Raw genomic sequence first — 26776 nt, 5'->3', positions numbered from 1 at the left:
TCTCTCTGTCAAACAGGCCAGTAATGTGGAATGAATGCAAGGCTGTTGATCCATGCAGTTTTCTCTCTGCTCAGCCAATGAACTCTGTGGCTGTTTTAAAATCATCTTTGCCCTCATAGTGATATCCCTTAGCAGTTTCCATTCTCTCCTACAGCTCAGTTAGGAAGGATGGCCAGATCCTCACAGTGCCAAGGTGATGTGATACTCCACCTACAGATTATTTACCGTATTTGACAATACTTAAAGTGATATTCAGTGGCTTGGAATTATTTGGTAACCTCCCCTGATATGTGCCTATCTAAAAATGTATCACTGACATGTTTCTAATTGGTTGCTCTGAGATCGAATTATTGTTTGGATATCACTATCTAACAGAGGGACCTTACAAAGACAAGGTCATCTATTCTTAAATCATGAGAACCACTACTTATGCGAACAGGTGGACACCATTCAATAAATGGTGTGAAATTTGATGAAAATATTTGCTCTTCACACAAAGACTTACGCGTTCACAATATATTCGTTTTTTTAATGTTTTATTAATTTTAGCAAATGTCTAAAAATGTTCTTACAGTTTGAAAATGTGGAGTAGTTTATGTAGATCTGTAAGGAAAATAAAATGTAAGGCAGCAATATATACTGTATATACCTCAACCATCAAATGAATGGTAAAGATTAGCACCGCAGATCTGCATTATGCTTATCTTCGCTATTCATTTTGGATTGTGGCATTGGATTGTAGCTCCTTCTCCAAAACAGGATGCCGGGGATGTGGACTTATCTGAAGAGAAGATCGCTTTTGAGGTTTGAAAATATCATCTGATTTTGGAGTGTAATGACCCTTTAGCAGTAATTTTGATAGGACTGAGTGGTCTGAGTGGGGAGGAGAAAACTAGAAATGATCTGTTATTGGCATAGAGGTTTGGAACTCTCTTATTGGTCTATTAACTAATTTACTGCCTGGTGATGTCACCAGCAGAGTTGGGTAGGTTACGGAACTTTTGGATTACCCAAACTCAGTTTCTTTTAGATTACTTTCACATTAGAAGAATACATAAATACATTTTACCATTTGAACGACTTCTATTGCAGGATAAATCAATGGTAGATTTTACATAGCTGTCCATAAATGGTTGTTGCATTTTACTTGGGTTGGTTAATTAGGCTTATTCTAACCCATTGCTTTCTACTTTAATACAGATAATAATATGATTAGGCTATATCTTTACAAAATCAAAGTCTGTCAGATTTCCAGTCAGTTATTCCAATGAATAGCTCTTGATATTCAAGAATAGGACTTGAAAATATAGATAAGGACCAAACATATTTTTTAAATGTAAAGGTAATCCTACAAGTAATCATCTATTTTTTTCCCAAAAGTATCTGCAATGTGATTACCATAACAAAGCAAAAACAATAACAAAGGCACTGGGGCGAACAGTGGCTCTGTTTCCCCTAATGCAGATTTGATCTTTAAAGCAAAAAAATATGCACTTCAGACACATACCGTAGCTACCTTTGTTCTGTATCCTAAAAATATGTTATTCTCTTTCTGTGTGTATGTGTGTGTGTGTGTGTGTGTGTGTGTGTGTGTGTGTGTGTGTGTGTGTGTGTGTGTGTGTGTGTGTGTGTGTGTGTGTGTGTGTGTGTGTGTGTGTGTGTGTGTGTGTGTGTGTGTGTGTGTGTGTGTGTGCATGCGTTTGTGCATTTGTGTGTGAGTGCGTGCATGTGGGTCAATAGTCCAGAAAGCATAGTTTGGGTGCCCAGAAAGCAGCTCCTCAAGGTTTCATCATGAATAACAACAAGCGAGGAGAAGAGAGGGAGTTCTACAGTTTAGATGTCGGAGATTCCACCTTCACAGTTCTGAAATGCTACCAGAATCTAAGGCCCATCGGCTCAGGAGCACAGGGAATCGTCTGGTAAGTGTAATCACTATGCAATTACTAGTTACTGAGAAGAAAAAAACAATGTGCTGCTTTAAAGAAAACTATAAGGCCATAGAGACTTGGTACAAGGTACTTTTTGAAAAGGGTAGTCTATGACTGGCAGAAGAGGTCACCTCTTAGTAAATGAAAATTGTTGGATTGGCATAGTCATTTTTGTCTATATATTTTGTATTGTTTATGCTATCTTTTACATTTATGTTGCTACTTTCATTATTCATAAATTATTTACTTTAGGTTCACACAGAGCTCCCATGTGGACACTCAAATCTTTATGCCTTGATGAAGGATGACACAATGCCAAAATGCTTTGGGGTTTGTTTGTCATGTTTTTAACTATTTTATTTTGTTGTGAATTTTACCCCAATTTCGTGATATCCATTTGCGAATCAATGATGATCTTGTCTCATTGCTGCGGGAGAGCCAAAGGTCAAGTCATTAATCCTCTGAAACATGACCCGCCAAACCGCGCTCCTTAAGCCAGCCACACCAATGTGTCAGAGGAAACACTCTTCAACTGACGACCGAGTCGTTCAACAGGCACCCGGCCCAACATAAGGAGTCGCTAGAGCGCGATGAGCCAAGTAAAGCCCCCCCGGCCAAACCCTCCCCTAACCCGGACGACACTGGGCCAATTGTGCACCGCCCTATGGGACTCCCGGTCACGGCTGGTTGTGACACAGCCTGGGATCGAACCCGGGTCTGTAGTGACACCTAAAGCACTGTGATGCAGTGCCTTAGACCACAGTGCTACTCAGGAGGCCGTTTTTAACTATTTCTAACGAAATACCCCAGAAAATAAATGCCCAGAAAAGAAGTTCATCCCTCCGTTTGCCTTGATGGTCAAAAGTAAACCCCACGATAAATCTTTCTACATTTTTCATTAACTAAGTGGTGGCCTTCATACCCTTTTAGTTTTTTCTGCCTGTCATATACTGGTTAATTACTGTTTTAAGAGCGGGTTGTACTAGGTAATTATCAGTAAACAACAGGATACAAAATATAGTGTCACCATGTATTGTTTTCAAATCCTTTTTGCTTGAGGTTTTCGTCTTTTTTTTGTTGCCCCATGAAATACTTTTTTTTCATATTCAATTAGTTTACAAGGCAACATAAAATTAAAAGCTACATACCAAAGTACCCCAGTTTGAATTTGTCTAAATACTGTGGTGCTTAATCAATAGAGGAAGGTTGATGCCAAAGCTGGTCCATCAATGGCACAATGGACCATGACATGTTTCAAGGTCACATGCTGTAAAACATCCAATGGAAAGAAACACAAATTAGACATCCATTTAAATTCCTATTTCCTACAGTTTGTATCACCCTATTGTTAGGGATGTGTTCATGTATTGCCATGCTCTTGGTCTTGCCTTTTCAGTTCAGCGTATGACCACAACCTTGAGAGAAATGTGGCTATTAAGAAGTTGAGTCGGCCGTTCCAGAACCAGACGCATGCCAAGAGAGCGTACAGAGAACTGGTATTAATGAAATGTGTCAATCACAAAAATGTAAGTCTGCCTACCAACACTGGTCAATGACTTTTTCCTGCTGTTTTATTATAGTCTAGGTATGACTCTGACAATTATCCTCAATTATGTTTATGAATGGCCTGGCTGGACATAGAGAGAAACTCTAAGAATATTATTTTATGAATGGCCTGGCTGGACATAGAGAGAAACTCTAAGAATATTATTTTATGAATGCATAATGGTACTTCAGAAGGAACAGTAAACAGGCATTTGCTTTGGTAGCCCAAATAGTTAATATACACACAGCTAAAATGCAGATTTATTCAACCAGCATCCAGAACTGCAGTTACCCGTTTTTATATTTTTTATTGTTATATTGCATAATACATTTGAAAATGACTTGATTATAAACGTGTTATGATGGACTGTTTTCCTTATATTGAAGAAACTAATTTAGCAAGCATTGTGTATGACTCATGTGTGTTAATGTTGTTACAGATCATTGGCCTATTAAACGTATTCAGCCCACAAAAATCATTAGAAGAATTTGCAGATGTGTAAGTACATTATAAGAAATGTCTTGAGCCTTTTGCGTAAAACACTGGGGGAAAATCCTCAGTGGAAATGCACCTTAATTGATGTATAATAACATGATAAACCTTTGACAGTGTAAAATGATTACATGCTGTTAGGAATTAAGACATAGAAGGATCATAGAATGATATTTTAATAGGGCCTGTCTGTCATCAATTAAATAATTACTCAGCTATTACCAGAATAACTGTCTGAAATCTCTCTGCATACTGTATCCCTCTCTGTTTAAGCCTTCCAGCTGGCTCCACAGATGTGGGTGTGTGCGCCTGCTCGGTGTGTGTGTGTGTGTGTGTGTGTGTGTGTGTGTGTGTGTGTGTGTGTGTGTGTGTGTGTGTGTGTGTGTGTGTGTGTGTGGTGTGTGTATTTTCATCTCTTTTCCTACCTGTGTAGATACATTGTGATGGAGCTGATGGATGCCAACTTGTGCCAGGTGATTCAGATGGAGCTGGATCATGAGAGGTTGTCCTACTTGCTCTACCAGATGCTGTGTGGCATCAAACACCTCCATGCTGCCGGCATCATACACAGGGTACGGCTCATACTGGCTCATACACACTAACGCTAAGCTAACAGGTAGACACTGGGTATGGCTCATGCATGCTAACTCTAAGCTAACAGGTAGACACACGGTATAGTTCACACCAATAACAATAAGCTAACAGGTAGACACAGGGTATGGCTCATACTGGGTAACACTAAACTAATAATGGGGGATTGTTGTATTTCCAAAGATTATACTGTAAGCTAAAAGCCCAGATTTACAGTAACTCCTCCTTGTCAGAGCTGTGATATTGGCTATATCCACAGGAGAGCAGGAGGAACCTGCTAATGATCTAAATACTCATTCAGATTTAATGACTGGGATTGCATCCGAAATGTCACCCTATTCCTGGGCTCTGGTCAAATAAATGCAATGTATAGGGAGTGATAGAGTGCGATTTGGGATACATGCTTGGCCCAATGGAGCATGTAAAGTTGACTCAAGGATGGGAAAAACAAATAACTACCGAGATCATTCTGAGATTAATCTAGATGCTAGAATAATGTAACTGGTTTGTATGTCATACTACCAGGCCGTTTGCCTACATGCAAATCTGTGAAAGATGACTCAGTAACTGTAGTTAAATTGGAGTGACTCATTACTGTTGTTAAGATGGTGATGAATATGGATGCTGCCCTGTTTTATAATATTATGATGACAACACTCCTATACTCCTACATAGCTTCACTGATGTCCCCCATCTGCCTCTCTCGTTGTTTGGGGAGCTTGTGTTCCCATACTATAATAGCTAAAACAAACTGCCAAGACGGCAAATAGTGCTCTCTGACGGGATTGTCTGCCATAATCTTTTAGTAAAGAATGCTCTGGAACACACTGCCCAGGCTATAGACAATTTTCGCTGTGTCTGGGCTTTAAAATATGCTGCTGCTATTGATGATGATGACGATGATGACGACAAAGATCATGACAATGATGATGTTCTCGCCTTGTCCCTTCTCTAGGATCTAAAGCCCAGTAACATTGTGGTGAAGTCAGACTGTACGTTGAAGATCTTGGACTTTGGCTTGGCTCGGACGGCGGCTACAGGTCTGCTGATGACCCCCTACGTAGTGACCAGATACTACAGAGCACCAGAGGTCATACTGGGGATGGGCTACCAGGCCAACGGTCAGTACCTGTCAATCAATCAAGCAAATATTAATTCACCAAAATGATTTTATTCATTAACCATCACTGCAGATTCTTTCATGACATTGTTTTAATGTTGTTTTACTCTTGTAAATATTAATTATGTTTATAATGACACATTGCAAATCACAGCTATAATCAAGTTTCCATCCAACCTTGTTGGGGAGGCAGGTAGCCTAGTGGTTAGAGCGTTTGGCCAATAACCGAAAGATTGCTAGATCGAATCCCTGAGCTGACAAGGTAAAAATCTGCAGTTCTGCCACTGTTCCTAGGCCGTCATTGTAAATAAGAATTTGTTCTTAACTGACTTGCCTGGTTAAATAAAAAGATTTAAAAGATGTCAGTAAAGTACATCGGAAATAAAATGTCACGAAAGGCCTGTTGGAAACAGCAAATTTGTCAGTAAACTTTCCAAATGTTGACTCAACAAAATATACTAGACAAGGTGGGATATTTTTGTGTCTGTAACATTAATTCTGTGAGAAGTGTGTAAGGTTTTGCTTTTATTTTCTTAGTCAACCTTGTGTTCTGGAACGTAGCCCTGTCTTTCATTTTTGTTAATTGATTTCACCTGTGTTCGATTCTCACCTGGTCTCATCAGCTCCCTATTTAGTTCAGTTCTTTCTGTTTGTATGGTTGTGAGGTATTGTTTGACCATTCATTGCCTGCCTGTGACCACGATTCCTGCCTTCTGCGACGGCTTAATAAACATCTGCTGCGCTTTGCGTGTGAATCTACACCTTGTTCACCCTGGGTATTCAGTACAAAGTGGAGGTGGAAATGCCTTTATGCACAAATATGGAATTCCATTAGCTTGTATGTTTTATTTGGTACATGGGAATTTAACCGGTAAAAGTTATTTTTATGTACACTATGTCATCATGCACAGCCTCTTATCCGCAACAAGTCAATTTGATGGAAACACATCTCTGGTGGGAAAATGCTCATATTGTTGATATGCAGATTCTTTTCTATTCTCTTGAAAATCTGTTGCCAATTGGATGTAAACCTAGCTAACAACAACAGCACTGTTTTCATTACAGTTATGTTTTTATAAATCATGGAAATGAAATCAATAACAACACCGTTTTTTTTTTTGCCGGCTTGTACATTAGCCATCCACTTCTATTCAAGCCTCTGGGAAAGTTGTTCACAATGAGAAACAATGGTCTCTTTGCTAACTACTAAAAGCTACCCCACCCCTCCCCCTCTCCTGCCCATGTTGTAACAGTGGACATATGGTCTGTGGGGTGTATTCTGGCAGAAATGATCCGCCACAAAATCTTGTTCGCAGGAAGGGACTGTATCCTTGGTGCTTCTGGTTGTAAATCGTCTCCTGCCGAACTTAAACAGTTTGCCTCCTCTATGAGGCCATTCCTCTTCAGTCTCTCGGTTTATGAGATGGACATTTATTTCACGTCCTGATTTCCTTCCTGTGCCTGGAGACTGGCAGACCCTGAATGCTGCATCCATTTTCACTCTCGTTCACCCAATTTACTCGTTCATGCTTTCCTTGTTCTCCTTCATTCATCAGATTTATCCCTCTTTCCATTTTCAGTTTCATGTGTCTGATTTATTTGTGTTGTACATTTTTTGAAATTCATTCACATTCCTCTCTCATTTCCTTAATCTTTTCTTCATTTTTTTTCTCTCTGTGTTTGCATGTCATCCTTTCATTCATGGTGCAGTGGACGTGTGGTCAGTGGGTTGTATTGTGGCTGAGATGGTCAGAGGTAGTGTGTTGTTCCCAGGCTCTGACCGTATCCTTTCCTATTTTCCTGTGTTATCATTTCACCATGTCTGTGTTTTTACCTTGTTTTTACCACCAACCACTGCCCCATGGAGCACTTCTTTTGCACTATTCCCACCATCATATCCACCATATCCAAGTACACCCATACTCCCATCCTCCCTCCCCATAACCACTTAAGCTTCTGCCAATACACAGAGATAGTTCTAGAAAACAGGAATAGTTCTGGAACAGTAGTTCTCTAGCATAGTTATGTGTGTCTGTGGAGAAGGCTATGTCTGTGTGTAGTGTTTCCCTAACTCCCCCTGCTCAGACATTGACCAGTGGAACAAGGTGATAGAGCAGCTTGGGACTCCGCCCCAGGAGTTCTTGATGAAGCTCAACCAATCAGTGAGGACATACGTAGAGAACAGGCCGCGTTACGCAGGATACAGCTTTGACAAACTCTTCCCTGACGTCCTCTTCCCTGCAGACTCAGAGCACAACAAACTGAAAGGTACTGGAAATGGAGTGTGTGTGTTTGTGTGTGGGTCAGGGGTGAAAATCTGACATCAACTTTGGAGGGGACAATTACATTAAATTTTCTCAAGAGCAATTCCTGAGGGGGACACCAAAAGTAGTGCTGTAACACATAGCCTACATTGTAATATGTTAAATGTATATTGAGGAACCAAAATTACTACTACTGGATAATTGATAGGTACAGTAGTTAACAGAAGGGTTGTCCCAACTTGTTCAAATGTTTAAATCATCATAATACTACTACTAATAATAGTTATAGCAGTGTTCCTTATCAGTCCAGTATGTCTGCAGGTATTTGTATTTACAACCAGCAAACCAAGAAAGGCCAGTAGGTGGCAATGGTACTGTACACTGTATGGGTGCAGTTTTCGTAAATACAATGAACATGGTGTGATCTCGTCTAAAATAATCTCCATTGAGTAACATCACAAAGTTGTTCTCCGTATTGAATTGACCTTTTAATTTTACTTTTTCTGATACATTTATAAAGTCATTAAATATGTGCCACTGGCCTGAGTCTACTACAATAGCTTTACAAGAACAAAAAGCTAAAAATAAGTACAGTTCTAAAAGCAAAATAACTACTTCAATAAATAACCCAAATAAATCAACCAAAATATCCTTCAGTCTGTGTCTCAACTCTTTAAACAGCAGCTATGGACAAGTATGTAACACAAAGTATGCAATTTTAAATAAAATAACATGAAATAAATAATTTGTAATTGTACTGTCATGTACTAAAGCCTCCTGAGGACCTCTGCTGCCTCTCCACTGCTGCTACAGGGGTATTTGTTGTGAAAGAGAGGGATCTGCACTGAAAGAGAATCTATGTTCAGCTCTGGGTACTGATCTAGAGACTCATCCAACTCCCCCGTGAGAAGCGCTCTCTATTTTCAAGCGCTCCAACTTTTGCAGGACGTTTAGACTGTCCTGGTCAAAACGGTCGCCAAACTGAACCTCCACACCATCCAACACTTAAAAAAATTCTGCCCTATAGTGATCCACTGCTTTGCCAGCAAATCGTCTTGAGTGTGTCTCAATGGATTCAATAGAGTCAATCAATGTTGTTGCTTTCTCATACAGTGCAAGGTAGCTTTCGTCATTTCTCTTGCCCCTAAGAGATGACCGCACACACTCGACTGCAGCCTGCATACCAGAGACAGTCTGAGTTTTCTTCTGCAGTGAAATGTTTAGACATTCAAGCTCTCCAAGAACAGCAGAGGCAAGTGTGAGGCCCAACACAGTCTTGCCTTTGCTGAAGTGCTCGAAAAAGCCACTGGCAGTTGAAGCTGTCTTGGATGCAGTTTTTGCCATCTCCTCTAGGCTGCTTAGTACCCGCACATTAGGCTAGGCTCTAGGCTGCTTAGTACCCGCCCTAGCACAGCTCTAATAGCAGTGTTCCGCACAGTCCACCTCGTTGGACATAGGGGTTTCAGGGTGGTCAGATTTGTATCTTTGGACATGGCAATTGATTCAAACATGCTCTTAAACTTTCCTGACTGGCCATAGAGGACACCTAACTGATGGACCCAAGAAAGGGAATCCCGGATCAGTGGGGAGGCTGTGCAGCCAGCCTGTGTAATCAGATTACACAGTGTGCTCCACAATGCACATAGAGGGCTAATGGCTGCTGCCTCCTCACAATTGCCTGTGCACCTGTGTATTTTCCTGCCATGTTTAGAGTCACCATCGTAACTCTGCCCACGTAAGCCAGACATGGGCAAATTGAGCCTCAACAACACATCAGTTGCCATTTTCGCAATGCCCTCGCCTGTTGTCTCCGACACCCTGTATAGCCCAATAAACTCCTTGTGAGGGACAAGGTCATGGTCAACATAACGCAGGCAGACACTCTCCTGTTCAGCACCAGAGACATCTTGAGTACCATCAACAATTACTGAAAATTGTACAATCGGAAGAGACCTAATCTCAGCTGCAATGCCTTGAATGACTGTATTGGCCATGATGTTCAGAATTTAATTCTGTACTCCTAACTACCGGTACCCAAAACTACACAATTAATCAAAACAGGAATACCATTGCCTTAAACAAATCTTAGTTCAGTCACCAGTTTAAGTTGAGAGTGGGGGGTATCTATGGCATTTTCCAATTATGTCCCTATTTTACAAGTTAAAAAAAATTAGAACCTTTCATAATGTTGCCAAACAAAGACTCAAACTTACCTGAGACTCCCTGTCTCTGCCAGTCTGTCCCTGCATATCTGTCCCCAACTCTGCTGTCTGTGTGCCATCTGTTGCCTGCTCTGCCTAATGACATCAATGTGAAACATTTCTATTAGCATATCACTTCTTTCTTATGAACATTTTATCAACTAGTCTTTGAGATATTAGGCTACTAGGGTTCTTACTTTGCGTTTTGGTGTACTGAAAAATACTCTGATGTCCATCTTTTTTCTTTTTTCTGCCATTTTTCTACCTGGCTGGCTGGCTACACACACACAGTGTGTAGGTTATTTACAGTAGGAGATGGGCTTCTATCATCTTATCTTCTATCATTCTATATGGACTTCGATCTAACAGGTAGCTAGCAAATGTGAAACGGATTAAAATGACAAGAGTTGACAGCTGTATGAGTTCACCATTTACACAACATATGCTGCAACCTTTTGTAATTTTAATCGTTTGTTTCATATTGGCTGGCTTCCAACAATAGCTGAATTTGCAAAGCTAGTGAGCACCAATTCCGTTTCAGTGGTGTTTGCTATAATCTTTGCTACCCGGGTTAAATAAAGTTGAAATGAAATAAATAAATAAAAGTTCCCTTGCGACAATTTAGCTTTTGCAACGAGACCATTAAATATATTTAAGACAATGGTAGAAGAGAGTGTAGTTCTGTTCAGTTTGGATTTCAGTTTATCACTAACCTTATCACAGGGACTTTGAAGCACTAACTTACATCATCTGCATGCTGATCTCGGAATAAATTGACGATAGCAAAGATTCCATCTTTGACGAGGCCACATAAATGGAATAGGTACTAGCTAGCTTAATAGTTAATATTTGCGCGCTAGCTCTGCATATTCAGCTAGTGTGTGTGCGCGATTGACTGGATTAACCACACGTCAGTTATGTGTATTGAGTGCCTTTCAGACAGTAGATACGACCTCTACGTTACCTAGCAAGCTAAGGAACTGGCAGTGGATCAAACCATTGTGAGGCAAAGGGTGGGGCTGTCGCAATCTTTTGAAACTTAAAAACGCACTATTAAGTGTCTATAATCAGCACAATTGCTTTCATTGCGTATTATTAATATTATTTAAATTACATAGTTATGTTTCAGTGATATATTGGGGGGGACAAATCATATTTTTCCCAGGATGGGGGGGTCGTGTCCCCCCCCGTCCCCCCCGGGATTTCCGCCCCTGGTGTGGGTAGGGTGAGTGTCTGGTGTGCGTGTGTGTGCATGCTAGTATGAATAATATTCACTTTCCATTTCCAGCGAGCCAGGCCAGAGACCTGCTGTCTAGGATGTTGGTGATCGACTCGTCTAAGAGGATCTCTGTGGACGAGGCCCTGAAACACCCCTATATCAATGTGTGGTACGACCCAGCAGAAGTGGAGGCGGTAAGTGTTTAACAAATGGTACAATCTATTGGAGGGGGAACTTGGAAATTGGACCGACACGGTTGACGCTTTTAGTCAGAAGAGTGAACTACGGTTGATGGTTTGATGTAGGGATGAACCTTTCTTCCCTCTCTTCTCCTTTTCCTGTGCTTTCTTCTGCTCTTTTCCTCTCTTTCTTTTGCTTTCTTTCTCGACTCAGCCCCCTCCGAAGATCACAGACAAGCAGCTGGATGAGCGAGAGCATACGGTGGAGGAGTGGAAAGGTTAAAGATGTTACTACAACTATCACTTTTCACTAGACATGTGTCACATACAAACAGTGAGCTCCAAAAGTATTGGCACAGTGACATCTTTTTTGTTGTTTTAGCTCTGCACTTCGGATTTGAAATGATACAATGACTATGAGGTTGAAGTGCAGACTGTCAGCTTTCATTTTAGGGTCCATATCGGGTGAACCGTTTAGAAATTACAGCACTATTTGTACACCCACAGGCCCACCCAATCAAATTGTGCAATTTATATATATATATATATATATATATATATATATATATATATATATATATGAAAGTGTGTGTGTATATATATATATATATAATCTAAAAACAAAAAATGTGTGTGTGTGTGTATGTATATACAGTGGGGCAAAAAAGTATTTAGTCAGCCACCAATTGTGCAAGTTCTCCCACTTAAAAAGATGAGAGAGGCCTGTAATTTTCATCATAGGTACACGTCAACTATGACAGACAAAATGAGAAAAAAAATCCAGAAAATCACATTGTAGGATTTTTTATGAATTTATTTGCAAATTATGGTGGAAAATAAGTATTTGGTCACCTACAAACAAGTAAGATTCCTGGCTCTCACAGACCTGTAACTTCTTCTTTAAGAGGCTCCTCTGTCCTCCACTCGTTACCTGTATTAATGGCATCTGTTTGAACTTGTTATCAGTATAAAAGACACCTGTCCACAACCTCAAACAGTCACACTCCAAACTCCACTATGGCCAAGACCAAAGAGCTGTCAAAGGACACCAGAAACAAAATTGTAGACCTGCACCAGGCTGGGAAGACTGAATCTGCAATAGGTAAGCAGCTTGGTTTGAAGAAATCAACTGTAGGAGCAATTATTAGGAAATGGAAGACATACAAGACCACTGATAATCTCCCTCGATCTGGGGCTCCACGCAAGATCTCACCCCGTGGGGTCAAAATGATCACAAGAACGGTGAGCAAAAATCCCAGAACCACACAGGGGGACCTAGTGAATGACCTGCAGAGAGCTGGGACCAAAGTAACAAAGCCTACCATCAGTAACACACTACGCCGCCAGGGACTCAAATCCTGCAGTGCCAGACGTGTCCCCCTGCTTAAGCCAGTACATGTCCAGGCCCGTCTGAAGTTTGCTAGAGAGCATTTGGATAATCCAGAAGAGGATTGGGAGAATGTCATATGGTCAGATGAAACCAAAATATAACTTTTTGGTATAAACTCAACTCGTCGTGTTTGGAGGACAAAGAATGCTGAGTTGCATCCAAAGAACACCATACCTACTGTGAAGCATGGGGCTGGAAACATCATGCTTTGGGGCTGTTTTTCTGCAAAGGGACCAGGACGACTGATCCGTGTAAAGGAAAGAATGAATGGGGCCATGTATCGTGAAATTTTGAGTGAAAACCTTCCATCAGCAAGGGCATTGAAGATGAAACGTGGCTGGGTCTTTCAGCATGACAAAAACACCGCCCGGGCAACGAAGGAGTGGCTTCGTAAGAAGCATTTCAAGGTCCTGGAGTGACCTAGCCAGTCTCCAGATCTCAACTCCATAGAAAATCTTTGGAGGGAGTTGAAAGTCCGGGTTGCCCAGCGACAGCCCCAAAACATCACTGCTCTAGAGTGGAAGAAAGGGCCAAAATACCAGCAACAGGGTGTGAAAACCTTGTGAAGACTTACAGAAAACGTTTGACCTCTGTCATTGCCAACAAAGGGTATATAACAAAGTATTGAGATAAACTTTTGTTATTGACCAAATACTTATTTTCCACCATAATTTGCAAATAAATTCATTAAAAATCCTACAATGTGATTTTCTGGATTTTTTTTCTCATTTTGTCTGTCATAGTTGAAGTGTACCTATGATAAAAATTACAGGCCTCTCTCATCTTTTTAAGTGGGAGAACTTGCACAATTGGTGGCTGACTAAATACTTTTTTGCCCCACTGTATATATGTGTATAATATACACACACATTTTTTGGTTTTGGCCAACCATCCCATGAAAGTGAATGTCATTCCAGTTGATCTGAATGTCATTCCAGTGCACTGCTTGCTATGAATTATATCTGATGGTGTTTGCATGTTTAGGTAAAAATACAAATAATGTCCAGTTTGGAACACTGACCAGTAGAGAGCATATATATATATATATGCCACCTCATGGCTTGGTTTTTGCTCTGATATGCACTGTCAACTGTGGGACCTTATATAGACAGGTGTGTGCCTTTCCAAATCATGTACAATCAATTGAATTTACCACAGGTGGACTCCAATCAATTTGTAGAAACATCTCAAGGTTGATCAATTGAAACAGGATGGAGATGAGCTCAATTTCGAGTCTCATAGCGATGGGTCTGAATACATATGTAAATAAGGCATTTCTGTTTTTTGTTTTTGTATACATTTGCAAAAAAAATTATAAACCTGTTTTTGCTTTGTCATTATGGGGTATTGTGAGCAGATTGATGAGGACATTTTATTTCATGAATTTTAGAATAAGGCTGTAATGTAACAAAATGTGGAAAAAGTCTAGGGGTCGGAATACTTTCCGAATGCACTGTATTATGCTCTCTACTTGTCAGTGTTCCAAAAGGGGTATTTATTTGTATTTTTACCTAAACTTCCAAACACCATCAGCTAGAATTCTTAGCAAGCAGTGCACTGGAATGACATTCAGATCAACTGGAATGACATTCACTTTCATGGGATGGTTGGCCAAAAATAACTAACTAAAAGCCACAACGCCAATAAGCCACAAATATGGCCGCATTGAGGCATATGTCCCTCTGCTTCTATGGCTGTATGCACCATGCCACTGCATACTTAATTTGTTCATTTAGCAAACAAAACAGCTCATAATCCAGTGCCTTTATAACAGTCAACACACCTATATTTGTTTGCATTAATTAGCTTTAACAATGCAACATTTTCTCTCAGCCTCATGGCAAAATGTGTAGAATAGCATCCAGAGGTGGTGCTCCTAGTAGCCGGTGATTTTAATGCAAGGAAACTGAAATCTGTTTTACCTAATTTCTACCAGCATGGCAACTGTACAACTAGAGACAAAACTAGATCACCTTTATTCCACACACAGAAATGCCTACAAAGTTCTCCCTCGCCCTCTATTTGGCAAATCTGACTACAACGCTATCCTCCTGATTCCTGCTTACAAGTAAAAACTCAAACAGGAAGTACCAGTGTGGTGGTTAAATTCTGTATTATCAAACGAGGAGAGACAAACTTCACACAAGTCAGAGTTATACTTAAACTACATCTTTAACCTCTATGGGCTAGGTGGGACGCTAACGTCCCCCCCGTGGTGCACTCCATCAACAGCAGGTGCATTTCAAGAGCGGCAAATTTGAAACCAAATAAATGTCAAAATTCTAATTTTTCAAACATACAACTATCTTACACCCTTTGAAAGATAAACATCTCCTTAATCTAACCACGTTGTCCGATTTCAAAAAGGTCTTACGGCGAAAGCATAAAGTTAGATTATGTTAGGAGAGTACATTGACAATAGCTGTGTGTAATGTTTTGTCAATTCAAAGACAGGGTCACCAAAACCATAAAACCAGCTAAAATGATGCACTAACCTTTTACAATCTCCATCAGATGACACTCCTAGGACATTATGTTAGACAATGCATGCATTTTTAGTTCTATCAAGTTCATATTTATATCCAAAAACAGCGTTTTACTATGGCATTGATGTTGAGGAAATCGTTTCCCTCCAATAACCGGCAGTCAAGTCAGCACCACAAATTAAATAATTAAAATTAGAACACATTGGTAAAATATTATATTGTCATTTAAAGAATTATAGATTTACATCTCTTGAACGCAATCAACTTGCCAGATTTAAAAATAACCTTACTGGGAAATCACACTTTGCAATAATCTGAGCACTGCGCCCAGAAAAATACGCGTTGCGATACAGACTAGCCGCCATGTTGGGGAGATCTAAAATCGAAAATACTATGTAAATAATCCATTACCTTTGATTCTCTTCATCAGATGTCACTTCCAGGTATCACAGGTCCATAACGAATGTAGTTTTGTTCAAAAAAGCTCATCATTTATGTCCAAAAATCTCCGTCTTGTTAGCACATGATCTAAGCCCGCCGGACTTCACTTCATGAACGAGGGGAAAAAATATATTTACGTTCGTTCAAACATGTCAAACGTTGTATAGCATAAATCATTAGGGCCTTTTTTAACCAGAACATGAATAATATTCAAGGTGGACGAATGCATTCTCTTTTATAACGTATTGGAACGAGGGTACCCAACATGAACTCGTGCGCCAGAGTCTAATCGGCCATCACCGTTCCATGGCTCTTGTTCGGTCAGATCTCACAGTAAAAGACTCAAAACACTTTGTAAAGGCTGGTGACATCTAGTGGAAGCAATAGGAAGTGCCAAAATATTCCTCAGCCCCTGTGTTTTTCAATGGCATAGGTTTAAAGGTAATACAACACATCAGATATCCACTTCCTGTCAGAATCTGTCTCAGGGTTTTGCCTGCCAAATGAGTTCTGTTATACTCACAGACACCATTCAAACAGTTTTAGAAACTTTAGGGTGTTTTCTATCCATATATAATAAGTATATGCATATTCTAGTTACTGGGTAGGATTAGTAACCAGATTAAATCGGGTACGTTTTTTTATCCAGCCGTGAAAATACTGCCCCCTAGCCCCAACAGGTTAATAATAAGAGCTTTGCAATAGCAATGACTTTCAACGATTCCCTATTTCTAATGAACCGTTGAGAGTGACAACTCTATGGCTACTGAGATCTTTTATAGCAAAGATCCACCCCCTACTCGACATAACAAACCACAGATATTAGGAACAGTTCACAAAGGAAGACTTTATAAATGAGAAAGGAGTATCCCGTAGCCAGATAGCATTCGCTATAAATTATCGTTCAGTTTGGTCCCTAAGACGAGGTTCTAATCTCGTTCCTGGTACGGTATAGCACAAACATTACCTCATGTTCTCTGGAATGCTCTTTAGGTTGTTTCACCCAAAGACATCATAAATCTCCTCTGTCAGTGTTATCTCATAGAGGCCCATCCTCAGTAGAACACACACACAATAGTTAACAGAATACTCTATTCTGTCGAATAAAACAAATATTATAATGCAATACAAGCATTATAACATAATCTTGCAATTTCCATGACACAGTGAAGTACTCAAAACAGGAAAAACTCAAAACAGGAAGGTCTGACAAAGTGGATGCTAAGCTACAGGACTATTTCGCTAACACAGACTGGAATATGTTCTGGAATTCATCCAATGGCATTGAGGAGTAACTGTATGTACATATCCCAACCAGAAGCCATGGATTACAGGCAACATCCGCACTGAGCTAAAGGCTAGAGCTGACACTTTCAAGGAGCAGGAGACTAATCAGGACACTTATAAAAAATCCTGCTACGACCTCTGACAAGCCATCAAACAGGCAAAGCATCAATACAGGACTGAGATTGAATCCTACTATGCCGGCTCTGATGCTTGTAGGATGTGGCAGGGCTTGCGAACTATCACGGATTACAAAGGGAGACCCAGTCGCGAGTTGCCCTGTGATGCAAGCCTCCAGACGAGCTAAATGCCTTATATGCTCGCTTCGAGGCAAGCAACACTGTAACCATGCATGAGAGCACCAGCTGTTCCAGATGACTGTGTGATCATTCTCTCCATAGCCGATATGAGTAAGACCTTTAAACAGGTTAACGTTCACAGACGGATTACCAGAACGCGTACAGAGCATGTACTGACCAGCTGGCATTTTAAACTCCCTGACCATGTCTGTAATACCTACATGTTTCAAGCAGACCACCATAGTCCCTGTGCCTGACAATTCCAATGTAACCTGTCTAATTGACTATCGCCCTGTAGCCCTCAAATCTGTAGCCATGAAATGCTTTGAAAGGTTGGTCCTGGCTCACATCACAACCATCATCCCAGACACCCTGGACCCACTCCAATTCACATACCACCCCAACAGATCCACAGATGACACAATCTCTATTACACTCCACACTGCCCTCTCCCACCTAGAAAAAATGAACACCTATGTGAGAATGCTGTTCATTGACTGCAGCTCAGCATTCAATACCATAGTGCCCTCCAAGCTCATCACTAAGCTAAGGACCCTGGGACTGAACACCTGCCTCTGCAATTGGATCCTGGACTTCCTGACGGGCCACCCCAAGATGGTGAGGGTAGGCAACAATACATCTGCCACGCTAACCCTCAATACGGGGGCCCCTCAGGGGTGCGTGCTTAGTTCCCTCCTGCACTCGCTGTTCACTCATAACTGCGTGGCCGCACATGACTCCAACACCATCATTATGTTTGCTGACGACACGACGGTGGTAGGCCTGAGGAAAGATGACGATGAGACAGTGTAAAGGGAGGAGGTCAGAGACCTGGCAGTGTGGTGCCAGGACAACAACCATTCCCTCAACGTCATCAAGACTAAGGATCTATCATGGTCCACACACACCAACACAGTCGTGAAGAGGGCATGATAACATCTCTTCCCCCTCAGGAGGCTGAAAAGATTTGGCATGGGCCCTCAGATCCTCAAAAAGTTTTACAGCTGCACCATTGAGAGCCTGTTGACTGGCTGCATCGCCGCTTGGTATGGCAACTGCTTGGCATCCGACCACAAGGCGCTACAGAGGGTAGTGCGTACGGCCCTGGACATCACTACGGCCGAGCTCCCTGCCATCCAGGACCTCTATACCAGGCGATATCAGAGGAAAGGCCCATAAAATTGTCAGTCTCCAGCCAGCCATGTCAGACTGTTCTCTCTGCTACCGGATGTTTGTTATGTTTGTTAATGAATGCGCACATTTTAGGTTTGAGCATTTGCATTTTTATTTCTATAGTGAATGAAATTTGCTACTTGGTTCAGAAATAGGCTACATTTTCTTAGTTAAAATGCATATTATTCCATTATAATGTTGATAATGACAATTAATAAGTTAAATATGTATGTTGATAATGTCCTTAAAACATGTAATCTTTTTTCTCTCTCCTTCTTTCCCTCCTCTCTGAACTGTCTCTTTCCCCTCCTTTATGTCTCTCTCCACCTCTCTTCTTTTCTCTCCTTGTCTTCGCTTTTTCTCATTTCCCCCTTTATTTCCCCCTCTTTCCCTCTCGCTCTCTGTGTCTCTGTGTTTCTGTGTCTCTCTCTCTCTCTTTCTTTCTTTCTTTCTTTCTTTCTTTCTTTCTTTCTTTCTTTCTTTCTTTCTTTCTTTCTTTCTTTCTTTCTTTCTTTCTTTCTTTCTCTCTCTCTCTCTCTCTCTTTCTTGCTCCCTGTATTCACCCTGTTGTAGACCTGATCTGGAAGGAGGTGTATGAGTGGGATGAGTGGACCAAGCATTATGGTGTGATCAGAGGACAACCTCCTCTTTTAGGTTAGTTTATTTTGCTTATGTGAGCTGGTGTCTGCTGTTATTGTGTTCATGTTGACTAAATCTGTATATTTCACTGTGAAAAAACATGGATTAAAATATTGTTTATGTATCAGACCGTACAAAAATTACTGGGGATGGTCCAACTTGAGGTGTCATTTAAAGAAATGCACCCCCCTCCCTATCGTAAAACATATTTTCACGTGACCCTCCCCTTGTACATGCTTTTCCCTTCCTCATCATTTAATTAACTTGAAATAATATAATAATAATTTGTATTTTTTTCTGATTTCATAGGCATGCAAGCTTCACTTGGGAGAATACTAATAACATTTCAACTCACCATTATTGGATACCTGATGCTAGCTGGCTAAAGAAACAAGAGGCTTATTTTTTTGCTTACAGTAACTATTTGACCATAGGCTATTTACTCGCCTGTTCAAATATCTCATGTAAATCCTGGTTAGTCAATGTGCTAAAATGGCAATTACTCAATGACTCGTGTGTCACATTCATGTTTTTGGAAATTGCATATCATGTCTATGTAGGCTAGCCTGCCACTGTAACTACAATGGTTACTGTCAGAATATTCACGTCAAGTCCATCGAATCAGCTCGTGTTGTGGGTGTGTTTTAAAAAAATGCTTCAGGGAGTCAGAGATGCGCGACAGATGTGCTGACTTTATTGATTACCCATCCCATGTGCTAAGGGATAAAAATATATATTTATTTATGCCATGGCCCGCCGGGCCGGTAGCGAGCCAGGGAAAAAACACACAACTGTCCCCTGTGCCCAATAAAAAACCATGCAACCCCCCCAGAAAGTAAAAAAAATTGACAGGTAACAGTAACTAACGCACTTTTGTACATCGTGCTATTCTGTACAATTTACCTTATTTTAGTGCCCCAAAAACGTAATACTTCCAGGTCAACTGTAATGTGAATACCATTGTAAAGCTCAATTTCTCCCCTTTCTAACAAAATGAATGACGAGACCTTCATGTTACCCGTCTCTGCATGATTGAAGAAGGCAATGAGCTCTGTCGGGTCTTTTTAAAAATGCCGGGTGGGGAAGGGAATCCTACTGCGTGATAGTGAAAGGGGGAGATATATTGTGTGGGGAAATGGCTTTTTTCACCCGATCTGTCCAACTTATCACATCTAAAATGTGAATAAAACACTAAAGTGTTTATATAATGTGTGATTACATACCTATTTGAAGGTTTGTGTCGAATTTGAATTGGGTTTTTAGGGCGGCGCTAAAGTTATCTTCAGAAGTAAACAGCGCCTGTCACGGCTTTTGAGAGTCATGGTAGCTTGCAGTAATGAGACAAAAAATGTATGCATTCAGTTGTACAATCACGATGTAACGTACCGCATCAGAAGGGTCCATATTTTGATATTTTCTCGAATACTATTAGACCATTACCATGTCAATCAACGGTGAATCAAAACTTATTTCACAGCCCGGATTTTGATGCCAACACAGAACGCTACAGTCCCATTAGTTTTCATTGCAGCCTCGTTTGAATGCTGCAGTTGCAAAAAAATTGTACGGAATGGGGTTAGTCACCGTTACATTTACTGAAGTATGGTGTGCTTGCTAGTCTAGAAGTATTTATGGTTGAGAAAGAGTAGTATTAGTGGTAGCAACGGTGGTAGTAGTAGTAATGGTAGTAATAGGGATTTCATATTGGCTATGGGTTAGTTATATTGACCTATTTTGGGGTCGTTTGTAGGTGTGGCGTAATTATAGTGGGTTATACTGGGCTAGTATAGTAGGTCAGTACTATATCATCATAAGCCATATGCATTTTTAAGCACACAAAATGTTTTAGTTTGAACGTTCTGAAAGATTTGAGGCACTGTTTAGAATGTTTAAGCCTGCAATCCGTCATTTGTACCTTTATTTAACTAGGCAAGTCAGTTAAGAACAAATTCTTATTTACAATAACGGCCTACCCCGGCCAAACCCTATCCTGGACGATGCTGGGCAAATTGTGTGCCACTCTATGGAACTCCCAATCACGGCCAGTTGTGATACAGCCTGGAATCGAATCAGGGTGTCTGTAGTGACGCCTCTAGCACTGAGATGCAGAGCCTTAGACCGCTGCACCACTCGGGAGCCAAATGAATGGGGATACCACAAGCTTTATAGTTTATGAAGTAAGAATGATAGCAAAAAGCTGTGTTGAAGCCATTTAAGTTGAGTCCATATGCACATGCCAATGTTGGGGTGGTGTTTGTAGCTGAAACTGACCAAGAGCAGTGGTGAATCAAAACTTTCTTTATGTAGCCCTTCACCGTCGTACCCATATACGGGTTGAAAATGGCAGATTTGGACACTGATAAGCACTTAAATTGGAACGGAGTGACTGTACAGTAACATGCTATACATGATGTCAGAGCTCAATGTCTCTCCTTCACAGCTCTGTATGGGTTTTGACTGACAGACGTTCTGAACTTGAGCACTGCACGCGACAAGAAGTTACTCCCATTCCCCCAGAAATTTAGCAAATGTTCTGTTGTCTGAGTGAGGCAAATGCTGTAAATTAAGAGGACTCATAGTATTTTGAAAGATGACAAAAAATACTGCTTTGATGTCATACAAGCAGCCAAACACCCTTGAGTCCAAATGTGCACTTCACATTTCCATATCATAAAACTCATGTCATATACAGTGTCAATGTTTATGATCACTATGTTTAATGTACAGTTACAAGATTACATTGTGTCATACCCTGGGTTGTCCTGAACAGAGTGAGCCTAGGTTTGTTGTATTGTGAAGAAAATTTGCCACGGAACACGCATCTGAATGCGCTCATGACTCCATTCTATGCGCACCAATATTACGATCTGCTTTTCTGAATTGCCTTGTGAAAGCCTAACACTGTAAGATCATATTTGATCATTTAGCTAGTAATATTGGCAATATAACAAGCTTTCAAATGATGACGACCTGACCCAGATTTAGATTTATAATGGATTGTTTTTGGATTGCGTAAACAACAACAATAATTGTGTGATGGCGCAGATGCAGGGCTGTGTTCCAAACAGAACAGCTACAAGTGTGCTTGCTCTAGTTCCTCAACGGCACAGACTCTTCTTTGAGTCATAAAAGTGCATTGAAGTTACTTTTGAAGTAACTACAAGTCACACTTTGAAGACACCAGTTAGACCTCTCACTCAAACCCTTCTAATTTTTTTGTCTTATGTTGGACCTACTCCACATGTTCGAAAAATATGTTTATCATGTTACTGAATTCATCCAGAGTATTTTCAGATTTCGTTATCATCAAATGTGGTGAAGGTACAGTAAATACCTAATCCACATAAAATCAACAGTGTAATGTTTGGATTCAGTCTGTGTCAGGTGTACTGTTGTGTACTTACCTTTGGTCTAATAATTTTCCCATAATCTCCAAACTGTTCCCATTGTAACCATGGTTTATTTCAATTTATCCCTATCCATATAGCTCAATTACCACGAGTGTAAAAGGTTAAGCTTTTATGCAAATTTTAAACCGTTATAGTTCAAAGAGTACAAATAGCATCAAAATTTTTTGACAATCAATCGAAGTTGAGTCCATCTGTACATTTCAATGTTGGTCTAGTTCAAAAAGTATAAATGATATCAAAAAGTTGTATACAAGCACATTATTCCAGACTGGTCTGCACAATTTAGTTTGAATGGCATTTCAAGCTTAAACAGTTGAAGACTCGTAGCGACCAGAAATTTTCCCATTCAAAACTAATGCATAGGTATTTATGAAAATATGGTGTAGTGTGAAAAGTATAAGTAGTATATATAAAAACAAAATCGTTGCACCCCTCACAGACTCAGAGGTGTTCATACAAATCATTAAATCATTAAAATCCAGACAGAAAATATTTACACAAAAAGCAACCTAATATCACACACAACATTAATAATTCAGTCTAATCTACAATGCATTTTTAGACTTAATGTAGGGATGTAATTTTAGGCGAAAATTGAAAAAAAGGGTCCGATCCTTATTATTAAGAGAATATCAGTTAAAAATCCATTCTAACATTCTAGCCTCAGTTTATTAGTCCTTTAGTCCTTATTTAACTCAGTAACACTTTTCGAATATTGAGGTCATATGAAAACATTGTCCAACCTAATGTCCAGGGACAGAAAGTCACACTAGAAAAAAGAAAGGCACGAGAAAAGAAAAGAAAGGCACCCTATGGTGTGTGTGCGTTATTATGTGTGTATCTCGCAGGACTGTGTGTGTTTGTTTGTTTGTTTGCGCATGTGCATGCTAGTTCCTAGTACAGGTGTATCAGTCATCCTGTGTGTTTTTCGCAGCACAGGTGCAGCAGTGATTGACAGCTCCCCTCAGCACCCCTCGTCCTCCTACTCGGCCAATGACGTATCCTCCATGTCGACTGACCCCAGTGACCCTAGTGAACCCACCATGACCTCTGACACGGACAGCAGCCTGGACAGCCACACCTCTCTGGGAGCACTGGCCTGCTGCAGATAACACACACACACTCCTGTCACGGTATATAGTTTAAAACACTTAAAGGGGCAATCTGCGATTGCTACATATATATTTCTTTGCCTTTTCATTGAATGATATATACCAATTGATTCTTGAAGAATATAATATATAAATGCTTTTACTCCATTGTTTGTAAACAAACACTGTATAGCCTCAAAACATGATTACATTGTGTTTACTCCATTGTTTGTAAACAATGTCATTGTAAACAAACACTGTGTATAGCCTCAAAACATGGTTAAAATTATACTTTTGATACTGTATCATGGATGGTCAGTCCTTGCATCCATAGCTTTGTCTATGAATTTCAAAGCGATTTCATTTCTCTAGCCGCAACCCTAAGCTGCTTACAAAAAACAGTGGTAGGGTGACTGCTTTATTGTTGTTTGAAGTGCAGATTGCCCCTTTAAGGGTCTGTAGTAAAAAAAAAAACGTTTTAATATATTTTTTTAAATGTACAGCTTCTTTTATTTGCCATGTCCCCTATATCAGGCATTGCCGATTGTGTACATGCTGTAAATTACTATATTTATTTATTTTCTTGTGTCAGCTTCTGTCCCCCCAAGCTGTGTATATCTATGCTGTAAATGATAGTGGTTCAAATCTCACAGTAGATGGAACTTTTTCCCCTTTTCCCTATTAGAAAGTGTTTTCTTACAAACACATATTTATTTTCTATTATAAACAGGGTGGTTCGAGCACTGAATGCTGATTGGCTGGCAGCTTTGGTATATGAGACCGTATACCACGGTCTCATATAAATCAAAGCATTAAATCACCAGGCCCAAATACCTTTGTCACTTAGCCATCTTTGTTGCTTTATTTCTTCAACCAGTGGCCCATCCCACTTGGCTCTAACCCTTCAATGTTTGCAGATCTTTAGGTTTTGGATAGGTATAAACACCTGTACAGGTCTGCAAACATCAAAGGGTTGGGGCCAAGGGGAAGGGACGAAGGCTGCTTATGTTTTATTGGCGGGGCCAGGAGTCTTTCCCCAGGTCACAGGACCAGGAAAAACTCACAGCCCCATTGATTTGATTTGATTTAAGTGCTCTTACAGTTCAGGAATTCTTGAAAGTCGGGACAATCCTTGACCGGCAGATAAACTTTATTTTGATTGTTTATTTTGTTGCATTATTTGATCCTAAAAATTAAATTTAGGGGAATTTTATAAGGGGAAAGATTTGCTTTTTGAATTTTCTAAATATTTTCAAAATTACAAATTTCCATGTTTTTTTACATTTTACATTTTAGTCATTTAGCAGACGCTCTTATCCAGAGCGACTTACAGTAGTGAATGCATACATTTCATACAACTCATACATTTTTTTTTTTTTTTTTTCTGTGCTGGCCCCCCGTGGGAATCGAACCCACAACCCTGGTGTTGCAAACACCATGCTGTACCAACTGAGCTACAGGGAAGGCTCTATGCCTGGAAATCACCTTGTCCGGAGCCAAGGAGGGCAATTTCAAACTCTCCAAAAAATTCTTAAAACGGCAATAATGAATATTAACTGAAAAGGGATCTTAGGTAGTTTCTTGCATTAGACCTCTGACTTAAAAGAATATTTCTCTCAAAACTGTGATTCCTAAAAAAATTGTCACGAGATTTGATGAACTCCGTCTGATTTGTCTACAATCATAAATTAATCAAGAATGATCCGGGTCAGCTACACCTCATGGACCTTTTCTTAATGTCCTCATTACATATAGTGCAACAAAACCACTCATGGTCTGCAAAGTTGATCTAATTTTGATAGATTTAAAGAAACAATATTGAAATCAAAGTCCGTCAGATTTTTGTCTAATGTCAACTCCGTCAGAGTGCTGAAATATATGATAGAATGGTTATATTTTTATTGGGAATTTTCAAATAAATGATTTTCTATATTTTACAAATGTTTGTATTGAAGTTTTATTTTTAGAAGCAAAAATATGTCTGTTTTGTTGTCAACTCCGTTAGTGGCTTGTCATCTCCGTCACTGATGGCTAACCCCCTTAAGGTCAATATTCTGAAAATATATACAGCTGAAGTCGGAAGTTTACATACACCTTTGCCAAATACATTTAAACTCAGTTTTTCACAAGTCCTGACATTTAATCCTAGTAAAAATACCCTGTTTTAGGTCAGTTAGGATCACCACATTATTTTAAGAATGTGAAATGTCAGAATAATAGTATAGAGAATGATTTATTTCAGCTTTTATTTCTTTCATCACATTCCCAGTGGGTCAGAAGTTTTACATAGAGTGGGGGAAAAAAGTATTTGATCCCCTGCTGATTTTGTACGTTTGCCCACTTACAAAGAAATTATCAGTCTATCATTTTAATAGTAGGTTTATTTGAACAGTGAGAGACAGAACAACAACAAAAAAATCCAGAAAAACGCATGTCAAAAATGTTATAAAATGATTTGCATTATAATGAGGGAAATAAGTATTTGACCCCTCTGCAAAACATGACTTAGTACTTGGTGGCAAAACCCTTGTTGGCAATCACAGAGGTCAGACGTTTCCTGTAGTTGGCCCCCAGGTTTGCACACATCTCAGGAGGGATTTTGTCCCACTCCTCTTTGCAGATCTTCTACAAGTCATTAAGGTTTCAAGGCTGACGTTTGGCAACTCGAACCTTCAGCTCCCTCCACAGATTTTCTATGGGATTAAGGTCTGGAGACTGGCTAGGCCACTCCAGGACCTTAATGTGCTTCTTCTTGAGCCACTCCTTTGTTGCCTTGGCCGTGTGTTTTGGGTCATTGTCATGCTGGAATACCCATCCACGACCCATTTTCAATGCCCTGGCTGAGGGAAGGAGGTTCTCACCCAAGATTTGACGGTACATGGCCCCGTCCATCGTCCCTTTGATGCGGTGAAGTTGTCCTGTCCCCTTAGCAGAAAAACATCCCCAAAGCATAATGTTTCCACCTCCATGTTTGACGGTGGAGATGGTGTTCTTGGGGTCATAGGCATCATTCCTCCTCCTCC

At 40.2% G+C, this 26776-nt stretch overlaps 1 protein-coding gene across 4 annotated transcripts in view; it reads left to right on the top strand.

Moving 5' to 3' along the window:
* The window catches only part of LOC106604288 (mitogen-activated protein kinase 8), a 44318-nt gene extending 18624 nt beyond the window's left edge, over positions 1 to 25694 (top strand). The window contains exons 2-12 of one of the 4 annotated variants that reach the window (XM_082974968.1): positions 1741 to 1919; positions 3325 to 3454; positions 3914 to 3972; positions 4400 to 4538; positions 5513 to 5678; positions 7388 to 7459; positions 7763 to 7945; positions 11431 to 11555; positions 11755 to 11818; positions 19187 to 19267; positions 23602 to 25694. In XM_082974968.1, coding sequence (XP_082831094.1) covers positions 1792 to 1919; positions 3325 to 3454; positions 3914 to 3972; positions 4400 to 4538; positions 5513 to 5678; positions 7388 to 7459; positions 7763 to 7945; positions 11431 to 11555; positions 11755 to 11818; positions 19187 to 19267; positions 23602 to 23774 — 1320 coding nt within the window. In that variant the 5' untranslated portion in view covers positions 1741 to 1791 and the 3' untranslated portion in view covers positions 23775 to 25694. Of the gene's footprint in view, positions 1 to 1719; positions 1920 to 3324; positions 3455 to 3913; positions 3973 to 4399; positions 4539 to 5512; positions 5679 to 6930; positions 7003 to 7387; positions 7460 to 7762; positions 7946 to 11430; positions 11556 to 11754; positions 11819 to 19186; positions 19268 to 23596 lie in introns of all 4 variants that reach the window. The other 3 variants (XM_014198781.3, XM_082974969.1, XM_082974971.1) reach the window with 3 other exon arrangements.
* The last annotated feature ends 1082 nt before the right edge of the window (positions 25695 to 26776 follow it).

The sequence above is a fragment of the Salmo salar genome, chromosome 01 (genome assembly GCF_965601325.2).
Source record: "Salmo salar chromosome 01, fSalSal1, whole genome shotgun sequence".
NCBI classification, from domain to species: domain Eukaryota; kingdom Metazoa; phylum Chordata; class Actinopteri; order Salmoniformes; family Salmonidae; genus Salmo; species Salmo salar.
The sequence above is the reverse complement of the archived record's forward strand: the minus strand, read 5'-3'. Positions and strand labels throughout refer to the sequence as shown.